The sequence below is a fragment of the Vigna radiata genome, chromosome 11 (genome assembly GCF_000741045.1).
Source record: "Vigna radiata var. radiata cultivar VC1973A chromosome 11, Vradiata_ver6, whole genome shotgun sequence".
NCBI lineage: Eukaryota > Viridiplantae > Streptophyta > Magnoliopsida > Fabales > Fabaceae > Vigna > Vigna radiata.
In genome coordinates this window covers 1,914,894-1,942,671 of record NC_028361.1, presented here as the reverse complement: position 1 = coordinate 1,942,671, position 27,778 = coordinate 1,914,894, and the positions used below count along the sequence as shown (strand labels likewise).

General features: G+C 34.5%; 4 protein-coding genes across 10 annotated transcripts; 3 read left to right on the top strand and 1 right to left on the bottom strand.

Moving 5' to 3' along the window:
- Positions 1–179: 179 nt before the first annotated feature.
- Positions 180–3,968, top strand: LOC106777052. 2 transcript variants are annotated; one of them, XM_014664559.2, is made up of 3 exons: positions 180–446; positions 1,057–2,931; positions 3,206–3,968. In XM_014664559.2, exons 2-3 carry the CDS (start codon positions 1,072–1,074, stop codon positions 3,533–3,535), a joined length of 2,190 nt encoding a protein of 729 aa, XP_014520045.1. In that variant the 5' UTR covers positions 180–446; positions 1,057–1,071; the 3' UTR covers positions 3,536–3,968. The 2 variants fall into 2 exon arrangements, with proteins under 2 accessions (XP_014520045.1, XP_014520043.1); XM_014664557.2 differs by having other exon boundaries at positions 1,049–2,931.
- Positions 3,969–4,802: 834 nt separating this feature from the next.
- Positions 4,803–10,792, top strand: LOC106777808 (signal peptide peptidase-like 2). Its single transcript, XM_014665569.1, has 14 exons — positions 4,803–5,085; positions 5,289–5,447; positions 5,535–5,646; positions 5,801–5,920; positions 6,132–6,283; positions 6,391–6,573; positions 6,813–6,847; positions 7,997–8,153; positions 8,578–8,631; positions 9,477–9,569; positions 9,655–9,797; positions 10,047–10,117; positions 10,298–10,381; positions 10,519–10,792. Exons 1-14 carry the CDS (start codon positions 4,939–4,941, stop codon positions 10,638–10,640), a joined length of 1,632 nt encoding a protein of 543 aa, XP_014521055.1. The 5' UTR covers positions 4,803–4,938; the 3' UTR covers positions 10,641–10,792.
- Positions 10,793–12,859: 2,067 nt separating this feature from the next.
- On the bottom strand, positions 12,860–15,581 carry LOC106776320. The gene is made up of 2 exons (XM_014663734.2): positions 15,243–15,581; positions 12,860–14,510 (listed from the first exon to the last, which is right to left on the bottom strand). The coding sequence occupies exons 1-2, from the start codon at positions 15,339–15,341 to the stop codon at positions 13,266–13,268; spliced, it is 1,344 nt and encodes a 447-aa protein (XP_014519220.1). The 5' UTR covers positions 15,342–15,581; the 3' UTR covers positions 12,860–13,265.
- Positions 15,582–19,924: 4,343 nt separating this feature from the next.
- Positions 19,925–24,602, top strand: LOC106776548. 6 transcript variants are annotated; one of them, XM_014664028.2, is made up of 4 exons: positions 20,138–20,564; positions 20,651–20,753; positions 20,900–20,969; positions 21,352–24,602. In XM_014664028.2, exon 4 carries the CDS (start codon positions 21,487–21,489, stop codon positions 24,460–24,462), a length of 2,976 nt encoding a protein of 991 aa, XP_014519514.1. In that variant the 5' UTR covers positions 20,138–20,564; positions 20,651–20,753; positions 20,900–20,969; positions 21,352–21,486; the 3' UTR covers positions 24,463–24,602. The 6 variants fall into 6 exon arrangements, with proteins under 6 accessions (XP_022631466.1, XP_014519514.1, XP_022631465.1 ...); XM_022775745.1 differs by lacking the exons at positions 20,138–20,564; positions 20,651–20,753 and adding an exon at positions 19,925–20,119; XM_022775744.1 differs by lacking the exon at positions 20,651–20,753.
- The last annotated feature ends 3,176 nt before the right edge of the window (positions 24,603–27,778 follow it).

The following is a 27,778-nucleotide window of genomic DNA, read 5'->3' as shown; positions in this document are numbered from 1 at the left end:
ATGTTTAATGGAACAAAAAATCACATTGCATATATTTTAATGATTAAATAATATATTAAACATTTTTATGAATATAAATGTAACAAGAAAAAAGAAGAATTTAGCTTAGTAAATAATAATAAAAAAGCAAAGAGAAAAGAGAACAGCACAATGATGGTGTTTGAAGACAATAGCTTTAATTTTAGCATAGACATATACAGAAGATCATCTGTTCACTGTCTCTTCTTTCTCCTCCTTTTCGTGTGAGAGAGAGTTCGTTGTTCCTCTCTTTTCTGTAGTTACCGTTCTCCCTTCACTTTTTTCAAACCATTTATAATACTTCGCTTCTTCTTCTTCTTCTTCCCATTGTCTTTGCCTTTCGTTTTGGAATTCTGAATTTCCAAGCTGCCAAGACAATGATTATGTGTTGACACTCATTCTTTCATCACTTCTCCAGCAACTACTTCGTATGGCCATTTTCTTTTGCTGCTTTTCATTTCTTGTAATTTTCTACTGTTATGGTTTGGTGTTAAAGTGAGCTTTATTTTCATTTTTCGAACATTACACTGAACATTCGCGCTGCAATTACCATCCTTGTAATCACTTTACTCAAATTCTGGCTGTTACACACGTTTTTACCTTCTACTTTTGCAATTATTTTTTTGGGGGAGTAAAAAAATGTTATCTTCAAGCTTCTCTGCAAGCCAGTTTCTAACTTTTGATTACACTGGTGGGACGCTCTCATCTTTCACAACTATAATTGTTTGCAATTGCGAGTACGTTGATATCTGTTGTTAGTGTTGGTGGCGTTTCTCACTTGCAATTAGCACTTTGTTGTTAAATATTATCACATTCTGTTCCAATTGTGATTTTCAGCTGTTTGGGTCCGAATCATTATTGATATTTCTGTGTTGACTGGGAAGCTGAGCTAAATATTCGTAGATTAGTTGCAAAATAAGATTTAAAACTCTTTCAATTACACACCAAATGCAACATTGTGTCAAGTGCAATTTGATCTCTCTCTTGCAAAGTAATCGTTTTTTTCTTGTTTTAATTTTCCTTTGAATAGTATTGCAGGGCTGTAGTCTGTGAATGGGGCAAGAATTGGAGTTAGATCTGAACGACAAGTCTTCCGTGGGTCTTAGTCCCGACACAGTTCTTCCATCTCAGCAATATTGTTTGAATGTGAAGAAAATATATAAAAATGGGAAACCCACTGGGAAAGATGATTTTTTGAAACTTAAAGAGAACTTTGCTGATATCAATTTTGGTAGGTCCCGTAATTCTTCTTCACATAAGAGCCTTACCTTTAGATCTCATGGACTTGAAGGTAATTTAGAAATTAGAAAAGGTTCCAAGTATGAGACTTCAGAGCAAGCTATAAGTATAAAGAAAATGAGCACCATGAGGGGAAGGAAAAAAATAGAAATTTCATCTAGGAGTAGTGATGCCTCTTTTTCGGGTAGTGTTGTTGATTCTCTGTGCGGTTCAGATGATGAAAGTAGGGACGAGAGACCTTCAGTAATATCCCAGGACTCTAATTTAGGTTCACCATTTTCATCTGTTTCTGGTTCCTGTGCTGGAATGGAGAACAACACTTCAAATGGCTATATTGAATTTTGCTTAAATTCGGATGTTTGGGATGAAAAATATGGTGCTGTAGAAGGGATTGGTTCTATAAATACAGAAAGCATAGGTGAAAAGGTTGTTTGTTCATTGATCGATGGTAATTATCATCTCAAAAAAGATTCAGTTCATGGATTTCAAAAGTCAGTCTCTTCTGTAGTTGAAATCTCTCACATGCAATCTCCTTTCGAGAGTGACTGCTCTCCAAGAGCAAGTCCAAAAGTCTCACTCGCCTCTATGAGGAAAAGGTTAACTCCATTCACAAAGTCGAAAACTTTGACTAGCCCAGTGAGTTGTGTGCTGGAAACTGAGGTCAAATTAACTCGTACTAGAAATGGTACAAGAAACAGGACTTATCAGAGATCTTTGTTAAATGACTTCTCTGGCACAGCAAAGCATTCTGACATTATTTCTGAATTTATCAATAGAGATATCCAGTTTTCAGGTCTATCATGCTCACCTGTTCATCTTCATGGCAAACTCAAGTTGAAAAACAAACATGGACTGCCAGTTTTTGAGTTCAGGGTAAAGTGCCCTGAAGATGTCTTTGTGGCAAAGACCTGGAAATCAGACAATGCTTTCAACTGGGTGTATACCTTTCACTCAATGGATAATAGAAAGAAGAGTACGGCCTCTGACTTTGGATCCCATTATTCTGACAAAGATTCATCAATGGTAGCACAGATGCTAGCTTCCTCTGATTCATGTTCGAAATTAGAAGTTGGAATGTTTGACAACTCTATGGTGACAGAATTTGTGTTGTTTGATCTTGCACGCTCAAGAAAAAGTGTTTTGCCGGAAAAAAAGCCTTACAGCGAGAATAATTGTTCTAGCACTCTAAAAGATTCCCGTGTAGGAATGAAGAGAGAAACTTTGAGACCAGACGAAGAGACTTTGGCAACTAAAAGCAAGCCTATATCAAGCAATGCGTGTTTTGACAATTCAAATTCTTATCCTTTGTCATCCACAGAATTATATTCAAACCCTGAGATGGCTGCCATTCTTTTGCAAATTCCTTTTCGCAAGAGTGAAAGCTTGAAATGCGAAAGGAAGGATAGAGTGAAGGCTGAAATGCGAAAAAGCCTTCATAACGGAAAAGTCCTAGAACAGGTGAAGGTGGTACTACCAACTGGCAACCATGGCTTGCCAAGTTCTGATAGCCAGGGTCCCTCATCATTACTTGATCGATGGAAACATGGTGGAGGTTGTGATTGCGGTGGCTGGGACATGGCGTGTCCCCTTATTCTCTTAGGCAACCCTGCTGTTCAATTTGCTGACGACAACCCTCTTATGGAGGAATATCAAACTCTGGAACTTTTCACTCAGGTAAAGCTTCAATTTCACAAAAACTCTGTAGTGAAAAAGACTTTAAATAAATTTATGTAGAAAAATAGTTATACATTTACGTTTCTTTTCTTGTATAAAAGTTTACTTTTTGTATTTTCTCTTTCGAAATAAAGATATAAGCATCCAGAATAGGATAACAAACAAAAAGATACTGACTCTATTTTGCTAAGTGATCTAATTCCAAAGACATGCATCTGCATAAGATGTCAATTCATTGTTTTCTCTGGTACTTATTTCTCCTTCTGGTGCATAGGGAGTCAAAGAACGAACTCCTACATTTGGCATGACCATGGTTGAAGAGGGGCAATATGCAGTTGATTTCCATGCACAGTTATCTCCATTACAAGCTTTCTCCATTTGTGTTGCCATTTTGCATGGCACCTCCACCTTCGGCGGTTCGGGGCAGGAGAAAAGGCAACAGATTTCTCGATGCAATTCATTGAAAATGCTTCTTGAGGAGGAGGTGGAGTTACTGATGAACTCAGTGACCAAAGGTGAGAAAAAGAACGTGTCCAAGATTCATAAAGGAATTCCTCGATCCTATGTGCCAAACCCACCTTTTTCTCCTATTGCTCGCGTGTAAAAGTGTAGAGTACACTCGATCCAAGTTAGACATTTCTGCAAGCTTTGAGCCCATTGTTCAGGCCTTTGCTAGGAACAGGATTTACATGAATATGAGTAGGAGGTGGAACATTCTCTGCTTCTGCTTGAACTGAGTCTGGATTTACATGAATACACAATGTCACCCACAATGCGCTGCTATCATGAAGAAAATGTGAATCATAGTCTGTAACACCAAATAGAACATAATATTGTCCATATTGTAAGGGATAAAAGAGGGTATAGAAATTGGTTGTAGTCTGGATTCCAAACCTTTCTGTATGTAAACATTCAGAAATCAAATCACACTGGAAATCAATCTATTAATTTGTTTAATAAAACTTGTCAGTGCCTGGGATAAAAACCCAGATGAACCTCCATTTAACAGGAAGACAGAGTAGATCAGAAACCACAACCACAACTGTTTTTCAAAGGCATGTACATAAATTTCTTCTTAAACATTCTACAAAAAATATAAAAAAGGACTTTTTTTTTGGGTAAATTAATCAGTGTATGCATGAGTTAAAGTTTATAAATGATCTTATTTCAATTTTTCTAATTTTTATTTGTTAAAACATTATTTTATTTTATTTTATTGAATTACTTATAGAGAAGTTTCTTAAATAAGCTCTTGGAATTACTTATAATATTCAGTATTATAAAAGTGTGACTTTTGCTTCTTCTAGTTTAAATTATACCAATTAAGTTATCCACACATGACTATTATGCAATTATCTGGATCTTTAATAGAATATATTAGAAACTTAAAAATAAATATAGACATTTTATAATTAAACAAATAATATATCCAAATATATATATATATATATATATATATATATATATATATATTCACTTATCTCAGTCTAAAATATAGCTTGTGTAGCTATAATTTGCTTACTAATAGGCACTATTTGATTCATTGTGCAATGCAAACAAAATCACTGTGACATATTCTCCTTGCGAATTCTAAAAGCATATAATTACATTGTATTTAAGTTTATTTAAAGTGCAGATAAGATAAAATAGGTAAATACTAGTTCATTCAAAATATAAGAATGAGAAAGTAGTTTCATTAAAAAAAAATGAGTGATTTTTAAAAAATTAGAGGAATTAGTATTGTTGTTTTATAATAGTCTTAAAAGGTTTGCATGAATACTATTAAATTAAAAGGAAGATAAGTACGAATTAGAAATTTCAACAACCTGATGAAGCAGGTAATTTCCCTTTCAATAATAATAGTAACATGCCTCTTGTTTTTTATTTCCTACTAATGGATCAAAGCTGAAAAGTGGATTTTTCCGAGACGCGGCGGCGTCTGTCTCTCTTCGTTTCAACTATGAGTTGGTAATGATTTGTTAATCTTGTTGAGGTGAGACTGCATCCATGGCTTCGGAGAAGATCTGCTCGATTCTCTTATTTTCTGCAGTTATATTGCTTCTCCAAGATGCCCCTTCTGTCTTAGCTGGGGACATAGTTCATGACGACGATTCTACTCCCAAGAAGCCGGGTTGCGCGAACCAGTTCGTTCTGGTATACCCACTTTGCAAAGTTCTATTCTTTTTCTCCTTTCGTTTCTGGGTTTCTCACCTTTTCAGGTACTGGAGGCATGCGTGGTCATGGAGCATCACAATCATATTGTCCAGAATTAGACAATATTTGAGCGTTTAGTTCTTGAGCTATTAATCAGACTCGAGTTCAATCTGAGTTATGAATAACTTAGTTATAATTGTCAGGTAAAAGTGCAAACTTGGGTTAACGGTGTAGAGGATGCTGAATTTGTTGGTGTGGGTGCCAGATTTGGCAGAGCCATTGTGTCAAAAGAGAAAAATGCAAAACATACACGCCTTATTCTTTCAGATCCTCGTGATTGTTGCAGCCCGCCAAAGAATAAGGTTCTTTATTCGATTGTATCGTTTTGTCGGTACTTTGGTCACTAGTGTAGCAAAGTACTGAATGTTAGTAGTTGTCTAAACTGTCAGATTGTGGGAGATGTCATCATGGTGGATCGAGGCAACTGTACATTCACAAGAAAGGCAAATACTGCACAAAATGCAAATGCTTCAGCCATCCTCATTATAAATAACCAAAAAGGTAAAAAGATATCTAAGTATTTTTTTTTTCCTTTTTGGTTTTATTTTTGTGTGCGGGGTTGTTATTTTAGTAGTTGGAGGAGTTGCTCCGCTGTTATGTCTATTTCGTACACCTATTTCTCTTTACATGTCAATTTTGTTTTCATTGTTTGCAGAACTCTACAAGATGGTTTGCGATCCTGATGAAACTGATTTGAACATACATATACCTGCAGTCATGCTTCCACTAGATGCGGGTGCAAGACTAGAAAAAATGCTGACAAGTACTTCATCTGGTGAGCTTTCTTTCGATTTTCAAAATATCTCTGGATGTTTTTTTGTGCATGCTATGTGGAAATTGTAGTAGTTTCTGAGTAATGCGTTTAGCTAAGTGATGCTCACAACATCTTTAATGCTTATGAGAAGATTCTGTAACTGCAATGCAACTGCTATTTTTGTTTTTCCTGCAAGAGAGGGGAGCTTCTAAATTTTTTTGCCGTTTTGCAGTGTCGGTGCAGCTATACTCACCACGTAGACCACCTGTTGACATAGCAGAAGTATTTCTTTGGATGATGGCAGTTCTTACCATATTGTGTGCATCATATTGGTCAGCTTGGACAGCCCGAGAAGCAGCTATTGAACAGGATAAGCTCCTAAAGGTCTGTTTTTCCTTTTATGTCAGTATTCCCTCAAGTTGGATTTTCATTGTTGTCTTAATACGTTTTTTTGTCCCACTACTTAATCTGAATTTCTTCTTTTCTTATAGGATGCTTCAGATGAAATCCCTAACACTAAATATGCTAGTGTTAGTGGAGTTGTAAATATGAACGTGAAAGCTGCAGTCCTTTTTGTTGTATTTGCTTCATGTTTCCTGTTTATGCTTTACAAACTGATGTCGTCGTGGTTCATTGATGTTTTGGTTGTTCTCTTCTGCATTGGTGGGATTGAGGTATTAACTTCCAATAAATCAGTCAAAAATTTATATTTTTGCATCAGTGTGAGGAAAAAAACAAATCTGAGCAGGAAAAAGAAGAGCACCACATTAACGTATATGACATAGCACAAATGCATATGTTATAGAAACCCTCTGTTGTCATTACCAAATACAATCTGTGTCTTTCCTTCAATTGACATGCTATTCTCTACCAAGTCATCGATAACCATATGTTTTCTTGTATATGTATGTAGGGATTACAAACTTGCTTGGTTGCTCTTTTGTCCAGGTGTGGTATATTATCTTCAGTGAATGTTATTAAAAAAATTTGCTCTTAGTATCCATCTGTTAAGATTGTTATAATTTATTTATTTTTAACAATTCCTCGATTAAGAAGCTCATATTAGATATGAGGAGAGTTGACAAATATTTTATAACCTCTGTTGGATTTTGAATGGGTTGCATTCTTATTTGCATGATCAGGTTTATGACTTACGCAATTATCTTTCCTTCTCATTTAAATGCATATTTAATCAATTATTTTCAAATCTTAGACTGGAAATTCATGTAAGCTAGTGTATTGTCTTGATAGAAAAGTAGTAACTGTAACCCTCCAAATATGGGCTTTTTCTTGCATATAATCTGCAACAAAGTGAGCTGTATGGTCAACGACCAAGGCTTTGCATCCTTCTCCAAAACCCTTCGAACCCCAACTCCGTTCCCCCACATTGATGGTGCATTTGCTTCCCATCTCTTTTGTAGACCTGGTATTTTGTACTATTATTTTATAGTTCTAGGATGATTTTACCATGCAAAACAAAGGCCATGTTCACATTTACGAGAAGTTTGTCACTCATTTAATTCTCCAGAAGATATCATGAAAATAATTAAATTGTAAGATTTTTATGGAGACATCAGGTCTAATGGACTTGCACACTCACATAAGCATGCATGCACAGACACTCTGCCACAAAGCTGACTAAATGACTCAGAAAAGGATTTTCTAGGTGAAAGCAGCATTTAGTATTTAAGACTCCATTGAACTTATTTTTATCTTTCGTTAATTTTGTGAAGATGTGCTATAACATTATGTAGTAAACTTAATTGTAATGTGCAGGAATAACAAGAGATGTTGATAATCTTATTGCATTTTGTTTACAAATAGTAAACACACACATATATACACATACATATACACATACACACACACACATATGTTTCAAGTGATATCTTGTAATTTTGAAAATCATGTCATAATGTAAATTATTCTCTTTCCTCACGTTTGGTAGAGCAAAGTTTAAGGATTTCTATTCTGTCATAATGTTTGATTTTCAACTCTTTCATCCTTTATGTCCTTTTTAATTGAAGTATCAATTTGTTTCTCATTTCCTCCATGATGTTAACTCATAGAAGAAACTTACATTGTTTTCCTGTGCAGGTGGTTCAAGCATGCTGGAGAGGCATACATCAAAGTACCTTTCTTGGGATCTATCTCATACCTGACTTTGGCTGTTTCTCCATTCTGTACAACATTTGCCGTTCTTTGGGCAGTTTATCGTAACAATTCCTTTGCCTGGATTTGTCAAGATATACTTGTAAGGATAAATACTTCTCCAGTCTTACATATAATGTAGCCACTCAAGATCTAAAGAAAGTTTGTCTTTTTTGTTATTATGAAAGGTGGTACATTTCTCATAATTCAGTTGTGCTTTATATGCATAAATTGTATAATGTGTCCTGGCAGGAAGCCATTTGCCAATGCTACATACGACAAGGAAATTTAATGGCCTGTCAGGATTGTCGAAGGGGTGCTTTTGGTGAAGGCTTCTTTTGGATCCTTATTTCTAAATGCAACTTTTTCACAATATTTCCTAGCCCCGACTATACAAATATCATGAACTTCGCTATTTTAAATACATGATATGAAAATTTTGTTTATATTTTTATACTTAACTAGATATTGCTTTTATACTTACTGTCCATTTAATCATAAATAATTTTTCATGGTTGCTTTAACAGGGAATTGCACTGATTATAACAGTTCTACAGATTGTACATGTACCAAATCTCAAGGTAATTATTTGAGCTCACATTATTATGTTTCTTCTGTGCTTTATGTTAACCATGATAAAATTATTCTTGAATCCTGTCACTTTTCAGTAGAAGCCATTGAATGGGCCTTTTTTTTAATAAATCTTTTACTGGGAAGAAATTAACTAACAACGTATTTAATTTGTATCTGGTGTTGCATTACCTCTATGTTTAATTACCATTTGGTCAGCAAGCACTCCCTTCTATAGTTTGTCAAGTTAGAGAAGTTGTCTTGATATATTTATGCTACATGAAATGTTTTTTTTAAAGAAAATCAAGGTCTTGTTATGTGGTGGCTTATATTAGCATGTTGGGGAACACATGAAGATAATTGGGATCAGCTTTTGACATGATTTACATTTGGATTACCTACTTTGATCCTTGTTTTTTTTTTTTTTTTATTTCTTAGTTGTACCAAAAAAAGCTAAAATGGTATAATTGGGCTGAATTGATTATTAACCAAGTTTCAAAACACTTAACTTTTAAGACTTAAAAAAAGGGTCTTTTAAATGCTACTTTTGATAAGCACTTGGAAAACTCATCCTCAAAAGTCAACTATTAAAAGTGGAGAACCGAATACTTAAGTATTCTACCGAACATCTTTTATCACTCAACCTGCTCCATAATACCAAGTTCCTATCACATCAATACTACTATCACCACCAACACTACTACTATTGACTATTGTTGCAACCAAGATCATCACAAAAAAACTAGAGCAAATCATAAAACTTAAATTGGTTCTATTTTTTTTAAAACTTTTGAACTTGGCAACCATCCCAAATAGGCCCCAAGATACTTAAAATATTGACTGTTTACTGAATTAGGTTGGTACTGTTCTTCTCGGCTGTGCTTTCATCTACGACATCTTTTGGGTGTTTGTCTCAAAGAAGTTCTTCAAGGAAAGTGTCATGATTGTGGTTAGTACCATGCACCATTCGATTCCATGACAATCACTAAGACTATGTATTTACCTAATTTAATTCTGCTTACTTTTTCTCATAGGTAGCCCGAGGTGATCGAACTGGAGAAGATGGAATTCCAATGTTACTAAAGTTCCCACGTATTTTTGATCCATGGGGTGGCTACAGCATCATAGGTTTTGGAGACATCCTTTTACCTGGAATGCTGGTGGCATTCTCACTCAGGTTTTCTGTCCTCCCTCTTGCATGACTTGTGACAACGCAAAATTTGATTTTAATAACAGTTTCCAAATTTCATGAATTGGAATCTTTGCTTAAGTATGTTTCCAGGAATTTTTCTTTCACAATAGCAACCTCAGAAGGTAGAACAAAGGAAATTTGAGATCTTAAGACTTAAAATACTGTTTTGGTGAAGCAATGACAAGTTCTAGATGAGGAAAAAGCTTTTCTGATCAAAATGGTCCGTGTTTTCAGGTACGATTGGCTGGCAAACAAGAGCCTTAGAGGTGGATATTTCTTGTGGGCAATGTTTGCATATGGCTTTGGTGAGAATCAAATACAAATCGCCTTGTCTGTTGTTTACTTCAGTAACAGTTTTTCTTCAGCTATTAGAATCAAATAATTTTTTCCCTTGTTAAATAGCCATTTTTAATAATTGATTCAAAGGTTACATGATTGATTGGGCGAGTACATACGCATGTTCTGACTTTTTCCTAATGTTGTAGGTCTTTTAGTTACGTATGTGGCACTAAACTTGATGGACGGACATGGCCAACCAGCACTACTATACATCGTTCCATTTACCCTTGGTACTTTTGATGGAAACTATTATTTTGTTTCGGTTTCCTATTAAGATAAAAAAAATCATTGAAACCATAATCTATCTAGAAAAGTGTAGTAATAGATGGTTAGGTGCTTACTTTTTTGCATGCATGGATTGATGCAGGAACCTTGATGACATTGGGGAAGAAGCGAGGAGATTTGAAAGGTTTGTGGAGAAATGGAGAACCTCAAAAACACTGCCCACATTTAAGACTCCAAAACAGTGAAGAATTAAGCCCTGAATGAAGTTGTAACATTTTTTTTACCCTTTAAACAAACCAGGGGACTCATTTATAGAAACAGTCTACATTTAGTGTAGAGTTTGTTCCAATAGTGCTGCGTAGAAATCGCTAATGATTATACTTCTTCCATTCCAATCCAAAATCATTGATAATTAATCTTTTTATTATATACATCAAAAGATTCTTTTTATTAAAAGTGATCAAATATAAATGCTAAAGGACAGTCTTATATGTTCAAAAATAAGTTAGTTAGGTCCCAATATCACATTGTATTCTTCTTTATTTTGACATCTTATTATTAATAGGACAGATAGATTAACAAAAGATTCTATAAAGAGAATGTGTTGATTTGAAAAGTCAAAGCTCTCCACTCTTTTATTATTTTAAATTCATATATGCTTTATGCTTTTAATTTTGATTATTAATATGATAAATTCAAGATTATATAAACGTTAGTTTCTTTTTATCAAATAATTAAGTTTATATTTGTTTTTAACAAAACAATCTTGAAATGTGAAATAATTCATTATACTAAAATTTGATAGAATTCTCTACTATTGTATACGTATGTTATATGACAAAAAAGACTTCCCTTTAAATCCTAACTAATAAAGAATAATTATTGTATATAATTTTATATATAATGTGAGATTTTTAATATATTTTTTCATATTAAGGACTTATTGTGTCATATTAATAATATGTAAAGATTAAAAAAACTTGAGTGAAATAATATATTAAACAAACTTGATCTATGATGATTTTTAATGTTTTTAATACAAAATTTAAATATAATTTAATCTTATAAAATCAACTCAAACTCATTAAAATAAAGTTCAATTTTATTTATATATTATAAAATGATTTTATTTGAAAAATATTAAATATTAAAGAAATTAACATGAAAAGATTTATTATTATTATTATTATTATATATATTATTAATGGAGAATATTAAAAACAATGTGACCTACAATAATAAATCAATAGCTTATGGATTTATCGGTATGAAAAAAAAAAAGCTTGGTAAGACAGCTTAGACACCCCCCTACACTCATTTTCGACCGACACAATGGTTTTGGTGTTACTCGTTATTAAATGTAACTCAATAATTTAGTTACAAAATTCAATGTTGGAAAACAAAATGTACCGACAAATTTGAAGAAAAGAGGCAAGTGGAGACAGATTTGAGGCACCAAGTGGAAACATTGAGCGAAGCAATCAAGAACACATCTCATGCCTTTTTCTAATTCTCATTTTTTATTTAATCTTAGGCTTAAATCTTTAATTGATCCCGGAGAGAATTTTCACTTTAGTATCCGTTTTTAAAGTGTATACATTAGATCCCTATGTTTTGCAATTTGTGTCCATTTAGTGAATTAACGACACTTCAAACAAGTTTGTAACAACAATTGAAAGGTGTCCAAACATTCAAACAGTTAATAAATATGCTGCAACTCAAAATGACTTGTCCATTTGCAATTTTCAAGACAAATTGATGGTTCAAAGGGATTAAATTGACACAAATTGCAAAATATGGAACTCAATGTATACACTTTTAAAAACGGATACTAAACTGAAAATTTTCTCTTAACATAGGAACCAATTAAAGATTTAAGCCTTAATCTTATTCTGCTACCGTATACTGACTGATATGATGCATCTAAGATATCATAATTAAAAAGTTATTTAATTAATTAATTAAAGTATAGAATAAATGGTTATTTAATTATACTGCCTATGACAATCGTATCAAATGGTTAGAAAAAAATACTAGATCCGATTGGTTGAAGAGAATAATTCTTCATTTGTTTACGTAATTTAATCCTAAACAAAAGATTAATTATTCAATCAGTATCAGAAGAAGATCCCGCATCCCGCAGTTAAGTTAATTAAAGAAGAATATTATGTTTTGTAATCTGTAATTAAGTAATTTATTAATTGTACACGTGATTATTTATCTTAAACTGCAATAAGTATTATTTATTTAATTATTGAGAAACACTCTTAAATCTAAACGACTGCATGAAATCCTTTATATAAAATGGAGAGTAAATTAAAATTAGCATTAATTGCAACGATAGATATGACCGTTGGTAAGTTAGTTCAAGTTGTCATCTATTGTTATTATTGCTTTTAATTAATTTAATGAGATTTAATCATACTCTTATGAACACTATTTCAAATATTTGAAAATGCTTGGACTAGAAAATGAGATGACTGAACTTTAATTGTATTTTGGTGGAAACTGATAGAGTGCACTGTAAGAACATTGCTAAAATGTTTGAACTGTCAGTAGTAACAGTAAAAAAACAAAACATCATCGGTTGGTTATTGGTAACCACTGTCTTTATGTCAACTATATTACACTTACACACAAAAAGGTTAACAGGTGTGAAGAATGTAAATGCTATAAATGTAAAGCATTTCCTAATCTAAAGTGGGTTTACCTGAAAATTTGATTACTAGTCTGCAAAACTCACCTTCAATTCGGGGCCATCGCTGTAATGTTGTTAGATCTAGCAACGTAAAATTCTTAGCAGAGGTGGTGTTGGCTGCAATCGAACAATGGCACCAAAGTCAGAACCCAAGGCTATGTTAAGTAACAGTTACCAAACTAAGGGAGTCCTCATTGGCGATTAGCCAATCCCATCGGGAAGAAAGACCAATTCTTGGAGGATTCTACTTCCTTGCTTGCAACTTTCTCATTAGCCCACCACTCAATAACTAAATTCGGCCCAGGAGAATCCCCTCCTTCTGCATTATCAAAGTTGAATTCTTTAGGAGAAGAAAATGTCACACTTTCATCCTTATGATGAACACTTTCCACATCTCCATCGTCTGCGATCTGCTGGGGGACATCATTGTGAGTTTCGCTCACGAGGGCTTCTCTTGAATTATCTTTTTCTGGTCCTGGTGTGTCAGTTTTGAATGGAAGCGATTTAGCCGATGTCACTGCCTTGTTTTCCACGGATTTCAATACTTCCTGGGAAGACACTTCAATAGAGAGACTGTGATTTACACGAATATCATTGGGGCGATTTTTTCTTGTATGTGGAGACCTTATGACCTCAGAAACCCAGTGACTAGGAAGAAAAGAAGCTTGAGTTGTGGATCGTATAGAATCCGGGGTGAGAGAGCCAGAGCCTTGACGTGACTTGTGTTTTTCACGAGCAGACAGTTTATCAATGTTTAAAAGCTTGGTAGGGTCACCCGTTGGAAAGTCAAGAAGGATGGAGCCACGAGAAGAAAACTCAGCATCAGGGAAAGGAGATGAGGTGCCAGAAGCTGAGAAAGCTGATCTTGGTGAAATGAGTTGACCAACAGGGCTTCCAGGTTGAAGCTGATAGGAGTGGAAGTCATATTGAGATATTTGGAACCTTTGATAGGTATCGGCATTTTTGTTGTTGGGATCAAGCAGTTGAGCAAACGGCACTTCAGGGGAAGAAGGTGTTGTCAAGTGGACAGATTCAGGAGGTGGAGTGATGGGAGCGGTTGAAGGTTCAGTGGTGAATGTTGAGAAAACGGGTGGTGAAACTAATTGTGGTTCGTGGGCATAAGGTCCAATGGCGAAGATAGATAAAGGACCACCGGGAGAGTACATGCTGGCAGACACAGAAGTGAGAGATAGAATACCACCTGGGGATTGAGCAAGAGAAGGAGGTTCTGAGTTGAGGAAAGATACAGGAGACGAGGGAGGTGCGGCGAAGGGCAATGGAATACGAGGTGCTTCTGTTGAACCTACTGCTGCAGCAGTAGCATCTGCAGCAGAAGCTGTGCTTACGGGAACAAGGACTGCATGCCCAATTCGCTTTTGGTTTTTGCGGTGTCCAAAACACCAATATATGCTCAGCCAGCTTCCCCAGGTTTTCTTCTACATTAACCAACAAAACTTGAGAGTTAATTTTCAGTCATAGAAGACACCACAATTATGCCCAGCAAGAGTTTATGAATCAATGACTGCAGGATGAGGAAAGTAAGAAAACAAGACACTGAATTTGTCATTCACGGCATGACGCTGTCCAGACTGCTTAGGATAAATACTATTAGCCTGCATCTAGACATCACCATTCCGGAAATTGACTCTCTGCCCAAAAACATGCAGAGTCTAATTCTGGTTAAAAGAATGAGACTCTAAATCATATGGCATTCGCTGGATTGGAAGCAGTTTTGAATTGTAGAAAATATAGAGACATGCCAGTTCTCTCGAACAATCGGATCACCGTTACAAAATAAACAAAAAAAATAAAAAATCAGTATATTGAGAAAATAAATAAACGATAAAACAAAAATGGAATGTTTCTCCAGTATACCACATCAAACATAATATCATACACACTTCTACTTTAACCTTTAATGTATTTCACGTTGAATCGTTCAACCCAAGAAACAATTTTTGAAAATATCATTATTTTTGGGTAGGAGATGATCATAACTGGTAAAGCAATCAGAGCAGAGCAACATTGAACAAAAAAAATGAAGTTTTGCATAATAGAATCTGACCAAGGAAAACAGAGAACCGAAAGGCGTGAAGCATAAAAAAGAAAAAAATTCACATCTGTAGCGAAAAAAAGTGATTATGGTATGAATGATTGATGTATTTTACCTGGACGTGAGGAAGAGGTTGATTAATGCGATCGTCTACCGAAGCAATGGCAGTTGCAGCAGCGTTGATAGTCTCCAAAGTGTTGTTAACAGCTCTCATCTCTACCTCTTGTTTTAGGATGGATAAAGAAACAGAGTAGCAGGGAGAAGAGGATTAGATGTTCCTAAATTTACATAGAGAAATGAAAAGAAAATAAAATGTATAGTTTATATATATGAATGATGAAATTTGGGGGAGAGAAAAAGGGAGAGAGTGTATTGTTGTTGAAGAGGTCAAAACACGGCAATGACTGACTAACTTGATTTGGTTTGGTTTGATTGGTGGTAATGTCGTGTCAAGTGATTAACCAAGGAAGACCAGATGAGGCTTTACTATGCTTACACAGCATCGTAATAATATTAAAATGGTACATCACATGATGTTTGGTAGTAGTATTGGGTGATGGTATTAATGCGAAAACGTTCCTTTTGACTCTGCATCATACCCATTGGGTATCTTGGTATTAATGCGAAAACGTTACACCTAGTACTAGTATAGTATATGTAATGTTGTTGTGTTGTGGCCGCCACACAAAACAACAAGAAAGGAGTCATTAGTGGGTTACTGTTCCCAAATAATGAAGTCCGTGTGCACGTGTGTTAGTGTTCACCCATTTCTCCACTACTTTCTTTCGGGCTCCACCTCACCCAAATATCTTCTTCCTCTTCTTAATTCTCTACATCTCTCAAATTTCTTCTTTTCTAAACAATATTACTTTTTTGAGAAATAGAAGAAGAAATAGGAAAGAGGAAACATAGGTTGCAAAGGAAAAGCATGAGAAGAAGGAGCTAACTAGGACAAAAAAACAGAGGAATGGTTTTCGCTTACCTAACCTTGGTAGAACATAATTATGACCTATTAAAGAGTTTAAATCCAAAGCCCACCTACTAACCTATGTGCCTTAAAAAATATTCAGAACCAGAAAAAGCAATTGTTTCCTTGCATTCCAACAACAGATAAACTATTCTTTTTTTTTACAATATATTAATATTATTTATTATTATGTGATTAATTCATATTAATATTNTTTTTTTTACAATATATTAATATTATTTATTATTATGTGATTAATTCATATTAATATTTATAATTATTATTATTGGTTGTGAAAAAAATTATAAGAATATCTCATTCCATTCCAATCATTTCTTTCTTTACTCACATCAATTTTTCAAAATCATCATCTTCACTTTGAAAATTTGACTTTCGGGTTATTAATTCTGGAGTAAGCTTTCATAAACAAGATTTTCCACATTTATGGATTAACGTCTCAAAATAAAAAATTCACGACAAAAATTTTGACAAAATTTACAAAAAGTTGTCAAAAATTTTACATCTTAAAGATAAAATCAATGTTTAATATTAAAATAAGTAAAATCTCACCGTATAAACTAATTTTATGAAAGTGAATTAAATTTATAATCCATTATTAGGAAAGAAAAAAAAAAAAAACCTTTTTAAAGTTCTTTTAGTATGTTTGTTTTTCTTCTTCTCCAATGGCGGTATGATGACGCAGTAACAGTGTCCGTGGTGGTGTGGTGTAACAGTTGAAAGATATTTAAATACATTGCTTGTACGGTTAGGTGTAGAAATAAATATGATGGGTTGCAGGAAGCAATTGGCAAATTGGCTTCCGGAAATAAATTTGAATTCAGGAGGCCCCACTTTTTTTTCTTCCGATTAAGGCCCATATTACTTCTTTGTTTCTTAAAATAATATTTCGTTTGATATTTCGTTTTGATCGGTTAAGATAATCGAAGATGCCTTGTCATTTGAAAAAAATCATTACTGGAAGTGAAAAACACAAGCTGAAAAGGTTTTTCGTCAACATAATTTGCTTCTGCCTTTTAAGTTTCCTTTTTAACCTTTTTTTTGATCTGATTGCATGGTTGATCGCAAATTAATTGATTTGTTTATGTAAGTTGTCATTTTCACAAACACATGATGGTTGGACTTGAATGGACCATAGTAGCCCAAGTTCAGCCAACATGCCTCCAAAAATTGACACCAAAATAGTTATACACAAAAATCCAAGTTCTAGCTGGATATAATCATTTAAATATTAATAGCTAACTTTAAAGTCAAACATGCTTCTTTTACATTAAGCTTCTTCAATTTTAAATCCATAGTTCTGTAAAAGTCTCTTCTGTTCTGTAACATACATTAAAAATTACAGTCTATAGTTCAAAATTACAATTATCTTAAGTAATATAACCCTGTATTGTTTTAGCGTTTACTTTAACTAATATTACAATTTAAATTGCTTTGAAACGTATATACAACTATATATTCAACAATAAAAAAAAAATTAAACACTAACACGAAGTATCTTAAACTTGGGGTGAAAAACACTTAGAATTTATTATATAACATCAATATCTCCTTTCTTGTTTACCTGGGGAGATGTAAAATTTTCACAAGATATATTATTTTAATCACATTCAACATGAATGTTATGACATGAATTAAATAATTTCATCTTTGTAATAAATTTTTTATATTTTATTTAACTTTGAACTGTTTTGTTATTATCATATGCAATATATCTTTCTTTTAGATATGCAATTCGTGTGTACAGTTATTAACTCTTTTAAAATGTCAAGGTATTTTTTTTTATTCTGTTAATATTGAAAACATAGTTTTAAAAATTAAAAGTTCACTATTGTTGTTATTTCTTCATACAAATATTTAAAAATAATTATAAAAAATATTTTAATCAGACAAATGGCACTAAAATTTGAAATGAATGTGAAAAAATTAGAAATGCATGCGTTATATTTAGGTATAAAAAGGAACAGAAGAAAGTAAAATTGAGGAGAAAAAACTGGCCTATAGTTAGCACCATTTCTGGAAACCATGAAATTGGATTGTATTTATATATAAAGATAGAATCTTTATATATTTGCACAGGTTGGGTCCCATTAATGATGAATTTGCTATCTTTGTACTATGCCAGAAGGGTGAGTTAACAATGACCATGTGTTTTCGTCCTTATTAGATTCACATTCGCTTTTTTTTTTTTTTTATTCTTTATCTACTACTGATAGGAGCAGTAGTCATTTTTCTTTTTTTTTTTTAATTTTTAAATTTTTATAAAATATAAAAAGTAATCAATAATTTAAATTTTTAGGGAAAATATTATAAAACGCAGAAAGTTGTTGTATTAGTAGCAAGTGGCGTAATCCAAGCCATTCACTGCAAAGATAATAAATTGGGATGTGGTGAGGTCTCACATGGTAGCATGTGCTCTATGTAATTTGTAAATACTACTGCAATAAATTATAACTAATCCATAATTATATATATGTGCGTGACGTGTATTATGTTAATATTTAATAATAATACAATACTAATTTATTTATATAACTTTAATAGGTTTATTAATCCACCTACTTATTCATGACCGTTGCCCGCTAACAAATTTCTTTCAGTGTTTAAGTATTTTTTTTTTAATTTATTATGTAAAAGATGTTTTTCTATATATAAAAATTAAACTTTACTGAAATGAGTATATATATATAATATTATTTTGTGGTATAGATGTTTTATATATAATTAATTAATGTCCGAAGTCTGTTTTCTACTTTTGAAGTTTTTTGTCCTGTCCTGGTGTTTTATATAGATGGATTGATTGGTTGCCGTACCATTTGATTGTTCCATTCAAATCATTTGTACACATTGCAAAATCAAATTCATCATCCTATCTTTGGTTTCATTCATAGTATTCCTATTTTAATCAACTTTATAAAAATCTTATTTTACAGGAAATACCATATTATTCGACTTTTTCTCTATAGCAAAAAGTCTACTTTTTTACTTTTAAGTTCAAACAAATACCCTGTAAACTGTTTTTTTAAAACAAATTTATCGTAATGCTAATGCCTAAATATTAAATATTTTAATGATGTTAATTCGGATGAGGTTTTCATTTTAAATTAGTAAAAATAAAATAAACATTTCTTTGATCATAAATTCATAAAAATTGCAAGTCAAATTAAAAAATAAAAAAATATATTACGTGAAATATAGATTGATATAAAACTAGTGAGAGCAACACTGATAACCAATGATGTTACAGTGGAAGAGGAAAAAAAATATTCCAATGATGTAATTCTATATTCAGTTAATTTTTTCTTATATTTTCACCAAAATAAACACAAACCCAACTCAAATATCCATCTATATATATGTGTGTAAATTATAATATAATGGAATCATGAAAATAACACACTAGTTTCCCCAAAAAATCATAATATTAATTATGCCACTAAAAATCATAAATTTCTAAAACGCATGGGAAATGAATGTAAAGCTTTTTGAATTAAAATATTTTTTTATTAAAAAATCATATTACTCCTATTAAACATTTCAACATAACAACTGGTTACTCTTTACATTTTAAAAAACTTGCATAAATAAATACTATGAATAAACAAAATTGAATTATTTTTAAAATCATAATTTTATATATGAGGCGTTTTGCAACCCTAATGTTTTGAATTTTAGAAGAGCAGTAACAGGCAGTTCGATTTATTTAAGGAAATAATTTGATAATTTGGTATGTTACGAGGGAATAATGTGTAATAATTGAAAATGATGAGAAAGGTTTATAAGTATAATGAAATGGAAAAATGTAAAAAGAAAGAAAAAGAGTAGAATAGAGAGTACAGTGAGGAACAGAGAGAGAGAGAGAAGAAGAAGAAAGAAGTGGCAGGGCAGAGAAAGGATTCCTCAGAAGTTAGAACCTCAAAACGTCAGTCACATATCCAACAAAATACAAAACTCCACGTTTTGCTTTGGACTATCATAATCAAAGTTGCCTTTTAAGCTACCCACAGGTAACTCTATATCTTTTTCAATTTTTTAACAAACCAATGCAAATGCTCCAAAATCACAGTGCTCAATATCTGCAAATTTAACACTCGTATAAATGGCTGTGGAGCCTACTTCCATTCACACCATACCCTACTCAGATCCCATCTTTGGTCCCATTGCCTTCTTCCCAACCTGTTCCTTCCTTCCCCTTCATACTGATTTTCAATTAAATACTACTTCTCTACCCAAAAAATCATTGCAAAATTAAAAAGCAAACGTCTTGTAAAGGTTGAAGAAAGTCATACAAATAATGATAATGGACAGAGTGTGAAAGGCCGAAGTTGAGAGGGTCAGAGACAGGTTTCAGTTAAATATATGTATATACTTACAAAACAGCGTGCTTATCAAAAAACAGCTAGAGTTTCTGAACTCCCAGAAGACTCGTTCTCTTCCACTTCTGAGAAAAAGGTACAGTTTTTGCCTTCATTTTCAACGAGTCTGTCCTTTTCCCTCTTTTCTGTGACCGCTGTGAGGTGTCTCCCAAATACTCTCAGGTCATCCAAACGTCTCAGTCTCACCACTTAATTTCCAAGTGTTTTGGCCTTTCACTCAATACTTCTGACCCAGTGGACGCCTTAATCATACCTATATTGAATAGTATGTACTGTATCTTTATTTATGCAATGTTGTGGTCATGATGTGTTTCTGGGTGGTTTTCTTCAGTTAGTTATTTCACTGTTGCTGTACTTGCAAACTCGGCTCCTTCTAAGTTTTAATCTTTATGACCTTCCTCGTATGTTCAGTGTAACGAGATTGATTTGGTTGGAGGCGAAATACATAATCTACCCAATACTGTTTCTGTTTGGTATCCCTGTAAGTACTCAGATCTGAATCCCAATGCAGTTTTATGATTCTCTGAATTCTCTCTCCGAGACGGGGTTATGATGATTCTTTTTTTTCTGATTCGGTGCCTTCTTCTTTGCTTTTGAATTTGGTTATTCAATTAATGAGACATGCATCCTCTGCATCACTGTTCGGAATCAATCTCTTACTGCAAAGTTTTACCTCCCCTCCCCCCAAAATTTACCTTCCGTTTAAGTTGATTCTCTTGCTGCCTGGTAATGATTTTTGCTGTTTTTTATATGTCGGGGAATTTGATTCTCTGGGTAAAGTTTAACCTATCATGTAAAAATAGAGATGTATAACTTATTTGGTGATGCTCTATTACCATATTTTTATGTTGTTTTTATTTCAGCACTCGCATGAACCTTGGCTACATTTGTGCAATTGTGACTGACTTGGACATCGTCATCCGAACTTCAGATAAAAATTGTGGTTGCGTGCATGGGATTTGGTATCTTGCATAACTGGGAATCCTACAAGTACATGCATGGACATTCAGGAAGAAAGCCCCGTATTTGGTTCCTTGACAGCCGTGACTACAAGGAATATGTCATCATCGTCTTCTGTTTTCTTTTCAGCAAATCAGTCACCCTTTTTCTCTCCCAGATCACCATCATCATGTCAATTATCACACTCAGCCAGGCTTGATACTCAAAATAACACAGTTCATTTAGGTCTGGCTCCCTCAAGCACCACTTTAGAGATTCCAGAACCAAATTCAGCAGTAAATGTTAGATGTAATGTCTCAGATGTATCTGCATCTCCAGCTGGATGCAATTCAGGCGGTTTGATGAAACTTGACCGTAAATCTTCCCCAGTTGGCATCTCAAGTAGCAGCATATCTAGTTACTCGAATTGCCATGATGATGGTTATTCTGGACAGAGAGAAAGGCGAATTAAGAAAGACAGAAACCATAGAACATCCTCAACTCCAGGTTCCACATCATTTTCATCTTATAGGCTGAGAAGTTGTGATGTTTTCATAGGATTGCATGGAAGCAAACCCCCTTTGCTACGATTTGCTAAATGGCTGTGTGGTGAGTTGGAAATTCAAGGCATCAGTTGCTTTGTTTCGGACAGGGCTCGAAGTAGGAGCTCCCGCAAACTTGGCATTGCCGAGAGAGCTATGGATGCTGCTTCTTTTGGGATAGTAATTATAACCAAGAAGTCTTTCAAGAACCAATACACTATTGAGGAGCTGAATTTTTTCTGTAGGAGGAAGAATTTGATCCCAATATACTTTGATTTGAGTCCAGCTGATTGTCTTGTCAGGGATATAATTGAAAAGAGGGGTGAGCTGTGGGAAAAGCATGGAGGGGAACTTTGGCTTTCGTATGAAGGGTTGGAACAAGAGTGGAAAGATGCCGTACATGGGCTATCTCGGGTTGATGAGTGCAAATTGGAAGCTCAGGATGGCAGCTGGAGAGATTGCATATTGAGGGCTGTCACATTAATAGCAATGAGGTTAGGAAGGAGAAGTGTAGCAGAACGTGTGACAAAGTGGAGAGAAAAAGTAGAAAAAGAGGAGTTTCCTTTCATTAGAAACGAGAATTTTATTGGCAGAAAGAAAGAGCTTTCACAGTTAGAATTTATACTTTTTGGTGATGTCACAGGAGATGCAGAACAAGACTATATTGAACTTAAGGCCAGACCCAGGAGAAAGAGTGTGAGAATTGGTTGGGGCAAGAGCAACATGATAGATGAAAGATGGAACGACAGAAGGAAGGAAAAAGAACCAGTTGTCTGGAAAGAGTCCGAAAAAGACATTGAAATGCAAGGTGTTGAATTTTCTCACAGGCATAACCATCCGAGGCTCAAGCGGGGAAAGTATGCTAAAAGGAAAAATGGAATGAAGATTTTGTATGGGAAAGGGATTGCTTGTGTTTCTGGGGATTCAGGAATTGGAAAAACAGAACTTATTCTTGAATTTGCTTACAGATTCCATCAGAGATACAAGATGGTTTTATGGATAGGAGGGGAGAGCAGATACATCAGACAAAATTATCTAAATATCAGATCATTTTTAGAAGTTGATGTGGGAGTTGAGAATAGTTTGGACAAAACAAAAATAAGAAGCTTTGAAGAGCAGGAAGTGGCTGCTATTTCTAGAGTTCGCAAAGAACTGATGAAAAACATTCCATATCTTGTTATCATTGATAACTTGGAAAGTGAAAAAGATTGGTGGGATCACAAACTTGTCATGGATCTTCTCCCTCGTTTTGGGGTAGAGACCCATGTAATTGTATCAACACGCCTTCCTCGAATCATGAATCTGGAACCGTTGAAACTTTCATACTTATCTGGAGTTGAGGCAATGTCTTTAATGGTAGGTAGTAGTAAGGACTATTCGGTGGCAGAGGTTGATGCCCTGAGAAGTATTGAGGAGAAAGTTGGAAGGTTAACTCTTGGCCTTGCCATTATCAGTGCAATTCTGTCGGAACTACCCATAACACCAAGCAGGCTCCTAGATACCATAAACAGAATGCCTTTGAAGGAGATGCCGTGGAGTGATAAAGAAGCTCTCTCGTTCACGAAGAACGCTTTCCTTCTTCAACTCTTTGACGTTTGTTTCTCCATATTTGATCATGCGGATGGTCCAAGAAGCTTGGCCACCAGAATGGTGTTGGTAAGTGGATGGTTTGCACCTGGTGCTATTCCGATTTCCCTACTGGCACTTGCTGCTGAAAAGATACCAGAAAGATGTCAGGGAAAGTGTTTCTGGAGAAAAATGCTTCAATTATTATCATGTGGATTCCCATCCTCTTACGCCAAAAAACCAGAATTAGAAGCATCCTCTTTATTGCTGAGGTTCAATATTGCAAGAAACAGTACCAAGCAAGGCTATATCCATATCAATGAAGTGTTCAAACTGTATGCTCGGAAAAGAGAAAATACTGGAGCTGCACAAGCAATGATTCAAGCCATCATCAGTAACGGGTCGATATCACAAAATCTGGATCATTTATGGGCTGCATGTTTTCTGCTGTTTGGATTTGGTCACGATCCTGTGATTGTTGAGCTCAAAGTGTCTGAGCTTTTGTATCTTGTGAAAAGAGTGGTTCTGCCTCTTGCAATTCACACATTCATTACATATTCTCGATGCACTGCTGCCCTTGAGCTTCTGCGTCTGTGCACCAATGCATTGGAAGCTGCAGACCAAGCATTTGTTACCCCTGTTGACAAGTGGTTCGACAAATCACTTTGCTGGAGATCCATACAGACTAATGCTCAGTTGAATCCTTGCCTCTGGCAAGAGTTAGCATTGACTAGAGCCACTGTTCTCGAGACTAGGGCCAAGCTCATGCTGAGAGGTGCTCAGTTTGACGTAGGGGATGATCTAATCCGGAAGGCTGTTTTCATTAGGACTTCAATTTGTGGTGAAGATCACCCAGATACAGTATCAGCTCGTGAAACATTGAGCAAACTTACCAGGCTTAATGCAAATGTCCAAATTCACACTTAGACTTAGATTTTGTATCTTGTAAGGAAACTCTAGAATTATACACAACATTTCTAATAAAATTTCTGCATACTATTTCATTGTTCTCTCTACAGCATTTTTAAAAGACCTCAAACTAAATTCCTTCCATTTTAAAAAATATTCCTTTTTGTTTGTTATCTTCACATACTTAGTACACATCCTTACAGAAATTCTGTAACGATCCTTCTGCTATTATTTCCCAATGCCCACTGCTATACTAGGAACACAATCAAATTATTTGTTTTATGCATTCGTCTAAGGATATATCACATATTCCTGCCATTTGACATAAATTTATATCTCATTATTCGCAAATTTATATTTATTCACACGTAAGATGCCTTTGCAGCTATGCTTTACATGTTTCAATAAAAGCTCGTGTTAAACAATTCACAGGGAATAAAATACGATACTTTTATTCATACCTTCTTCCAAAATGACACTTTCATTCATACCTTTTTCCAAAATAACGTACAATTATATAAGCATTGTACATAAAAATAGGAAACAACTTTAAAAGCAGAAAACAACTTTCAACTTATTCACAACAATAATTTAAATCTAAATTATATCTTCAACACTCTCCCTCAAGTTGGTTCATGAATATCAATCATGCCCAACTTGTTAATGACTTCTTCAAACACCTTTCCTGAAACAACCTTTGTTAATATATCAACAAGTTGATCTTCAGACCGAACATGTGGAGTTTGAATTACTTGATTATCTAGCTTTTCTTTAATAAAATGTCTATCAACTTCAACATGTTTGGTTCTATCATGTTGAACCGGGTTATGTACAATTTCTACCGCAGCCTTTTGTCACAGAAAAGGTTCATCGGTTGTTCATATTTGATTCCCAAATCAGCTAGGATACTTCTAATCCATAGTAATTCACAAATGTCATATGCCATACCTCTAAATTCAGCTTCAGCACTAGACCTTGCAACTACCTTTTGCTTCTTGCTTCTCCATGTGACTAAGTTGCCTTCTACAAAGGTAAAATACCCTGAAGTTGATTGCCTTGTAGTTCTATCTCCAGCCCAGTCTGAATCTGTGTATCCTTCTATGCAAGCTCTATCATTTTTTGAAAATAATAAACCTTTCCCTGGTTAACCTTTGAGGTATCTAAGGATACGGTATACTGCTGTCATATGTTCTTCACTAAGAGAATGCATGAACCTACTTACAATGCTCACAAAATAGGCAATGTCAGGTCTAGTGTGAGATAAATAAATTAACTTTCCTACTAACCTCTGGTACCTATGCTTGTCCGTCTCAATCTGGTCTGGATATACAGCAAGAGAATGATTCATTTCAATTGGAGTATCGGCTGGCTTGCAAGCCAACATTCCAGTCTCAGATAGAAGGTCTAGAATATATTTTCTTTGAGATAGAAAAGTACCTTTTTCAGATCTTGCAATTTCTATGCCAAGAAAGTATTTTAGTTGTTCTAGATCCTTCATTTCAAATTCAGCAGCCAATTTCTTCTCAAGTAATTTCATTTCTTCCACATCATCTCCTGTTAACACCATATCATCTACATAGACAATAAGTATGGCCACTTTTCCTTTGTTATGCTTTATAAACAAGGTATGGTCTGAATTACTTTGTTTATACCCAAACTTCTTCATTGCTAACGTGAGTCTTCCAAACCATGCCCTGGGTGACTGTTTAAGGCCATATAAAGCCTTTTTTAACTTGCAGACTACACTTTCTTTTGAAGGGGGTAGCTGTACTCTCGGTGCAACCTCCATGTAGACCTCCTATTCTAAATCACCATTCAAGAAGGCATTCTTTACATCAAATTGTTTCAGGAGCCAATATCTATTAGCTGCTATGGAAATTAGGATTCAGATTGTGTTGTGTTTAGCCACTGGAGCAAACGTATCTTGATAGTCTATCCCATATTTTTGTGTGTATCCCTTTGCCACGAGTCTTGCCTTGTATTTATCAATACTTCCATTTGCTTTTAACTTCACAGTGTATACCCATTTGCACCCAATTGTCCTTTTTCCACTTGGTAAAGAAGTTAGTTTCCAAGTTTCATTTTTTTGAAGTGCTTCCATCTCTATGTTCATTGCTTGCTTCCATCTAGGATCTTCTAATGCTTCCTGCATACTGTTAGGAATAGATACAGTGGATAATTGATCAACCGTTAGAGCATATGATTCAGATAATCTATGAGATGATACATAACTGCTAATAGGGTATTTTACTTTCACTCTCGGATCTGGTTCATAAACTGGTTTTGGTTTACTTTTATTTTGTCGTTCTGATCTTTTGATTTGTGTATTGTAAGTGTTAGAAGAAGTTGGGATAGAAGAGTTTACAATAGGGACAGAAGTTACCTTAGTAGTAGGTTTGGGATGTGTTTTAGAACTGTCCACATCAGGTGATTCTGGTATGTAAGGTAGACTTGGTGCCTCATTTTGTGAAGAATGACTTGCATTGACAAGATTTGTACTTGGAAGATCGGTGGAGACTTCAGGAGAAGGATTTTGATTTTGTGGACTGTCCATAATAAGAGGAGATGTTGGAGTAGGAGTCACAGGTAAAGGTAAGCATAATTCTTCTTCTCCAATGTGATGAATCTCCCCCTGAGAAGAAGAAGAGGTGACTCCCCCTGAATAGAAAGGTTCAGACTCCCTAAAGGATACTTCAAGTGTTACATGCATTTTGTGGGTTTAAGGGTCAAAGCAACGATATCCTTTTTGGACGTCGGAATAACCGACAAAGATACATTTTTTAGCACAGGGATCAAGCTTACCGCGTAATTTTTTTGGAACATGAACATAGGCAATGCAACCAAAAACTCGAGGTTCAAGATTCATGACATGTGGAATAGAAAAGAAATTTTCAAGCTTCTTTTAAGGGGTGAGAAAACCTAAAACACTAGAAGAAGTGCGATTTATAAGATAGGCCGCAGAGAGGACAACCTCACCGCAATAATGGGAAGGGACGTTCATGTCAAATAATGAAGCCCGTACAACCTCCAACAATTGTCTGTTTTTTCTCTCAGCTAGTCCATTTTGTTAAGGTGTATATGTACAAGAAGTTTGATGTTTTATCCCTTTAGAGGTTAAGAATTCAGAAAAGGATCCATTCTTATATTCGAGGCCATTATTTGATTGAAAATTTTGTATGGAAATATTAAATTGTGTTTGAACCATACTGTGAAATTTCTGAAAAACAGGGAAGACATCATTTTTATGTTTAAGCAAAGAGATCCACACCATTCGAGTACACTCATTAATAAAGGAGACATAACAATAAGAATGAGAAAACGAAGGGACTTTAGC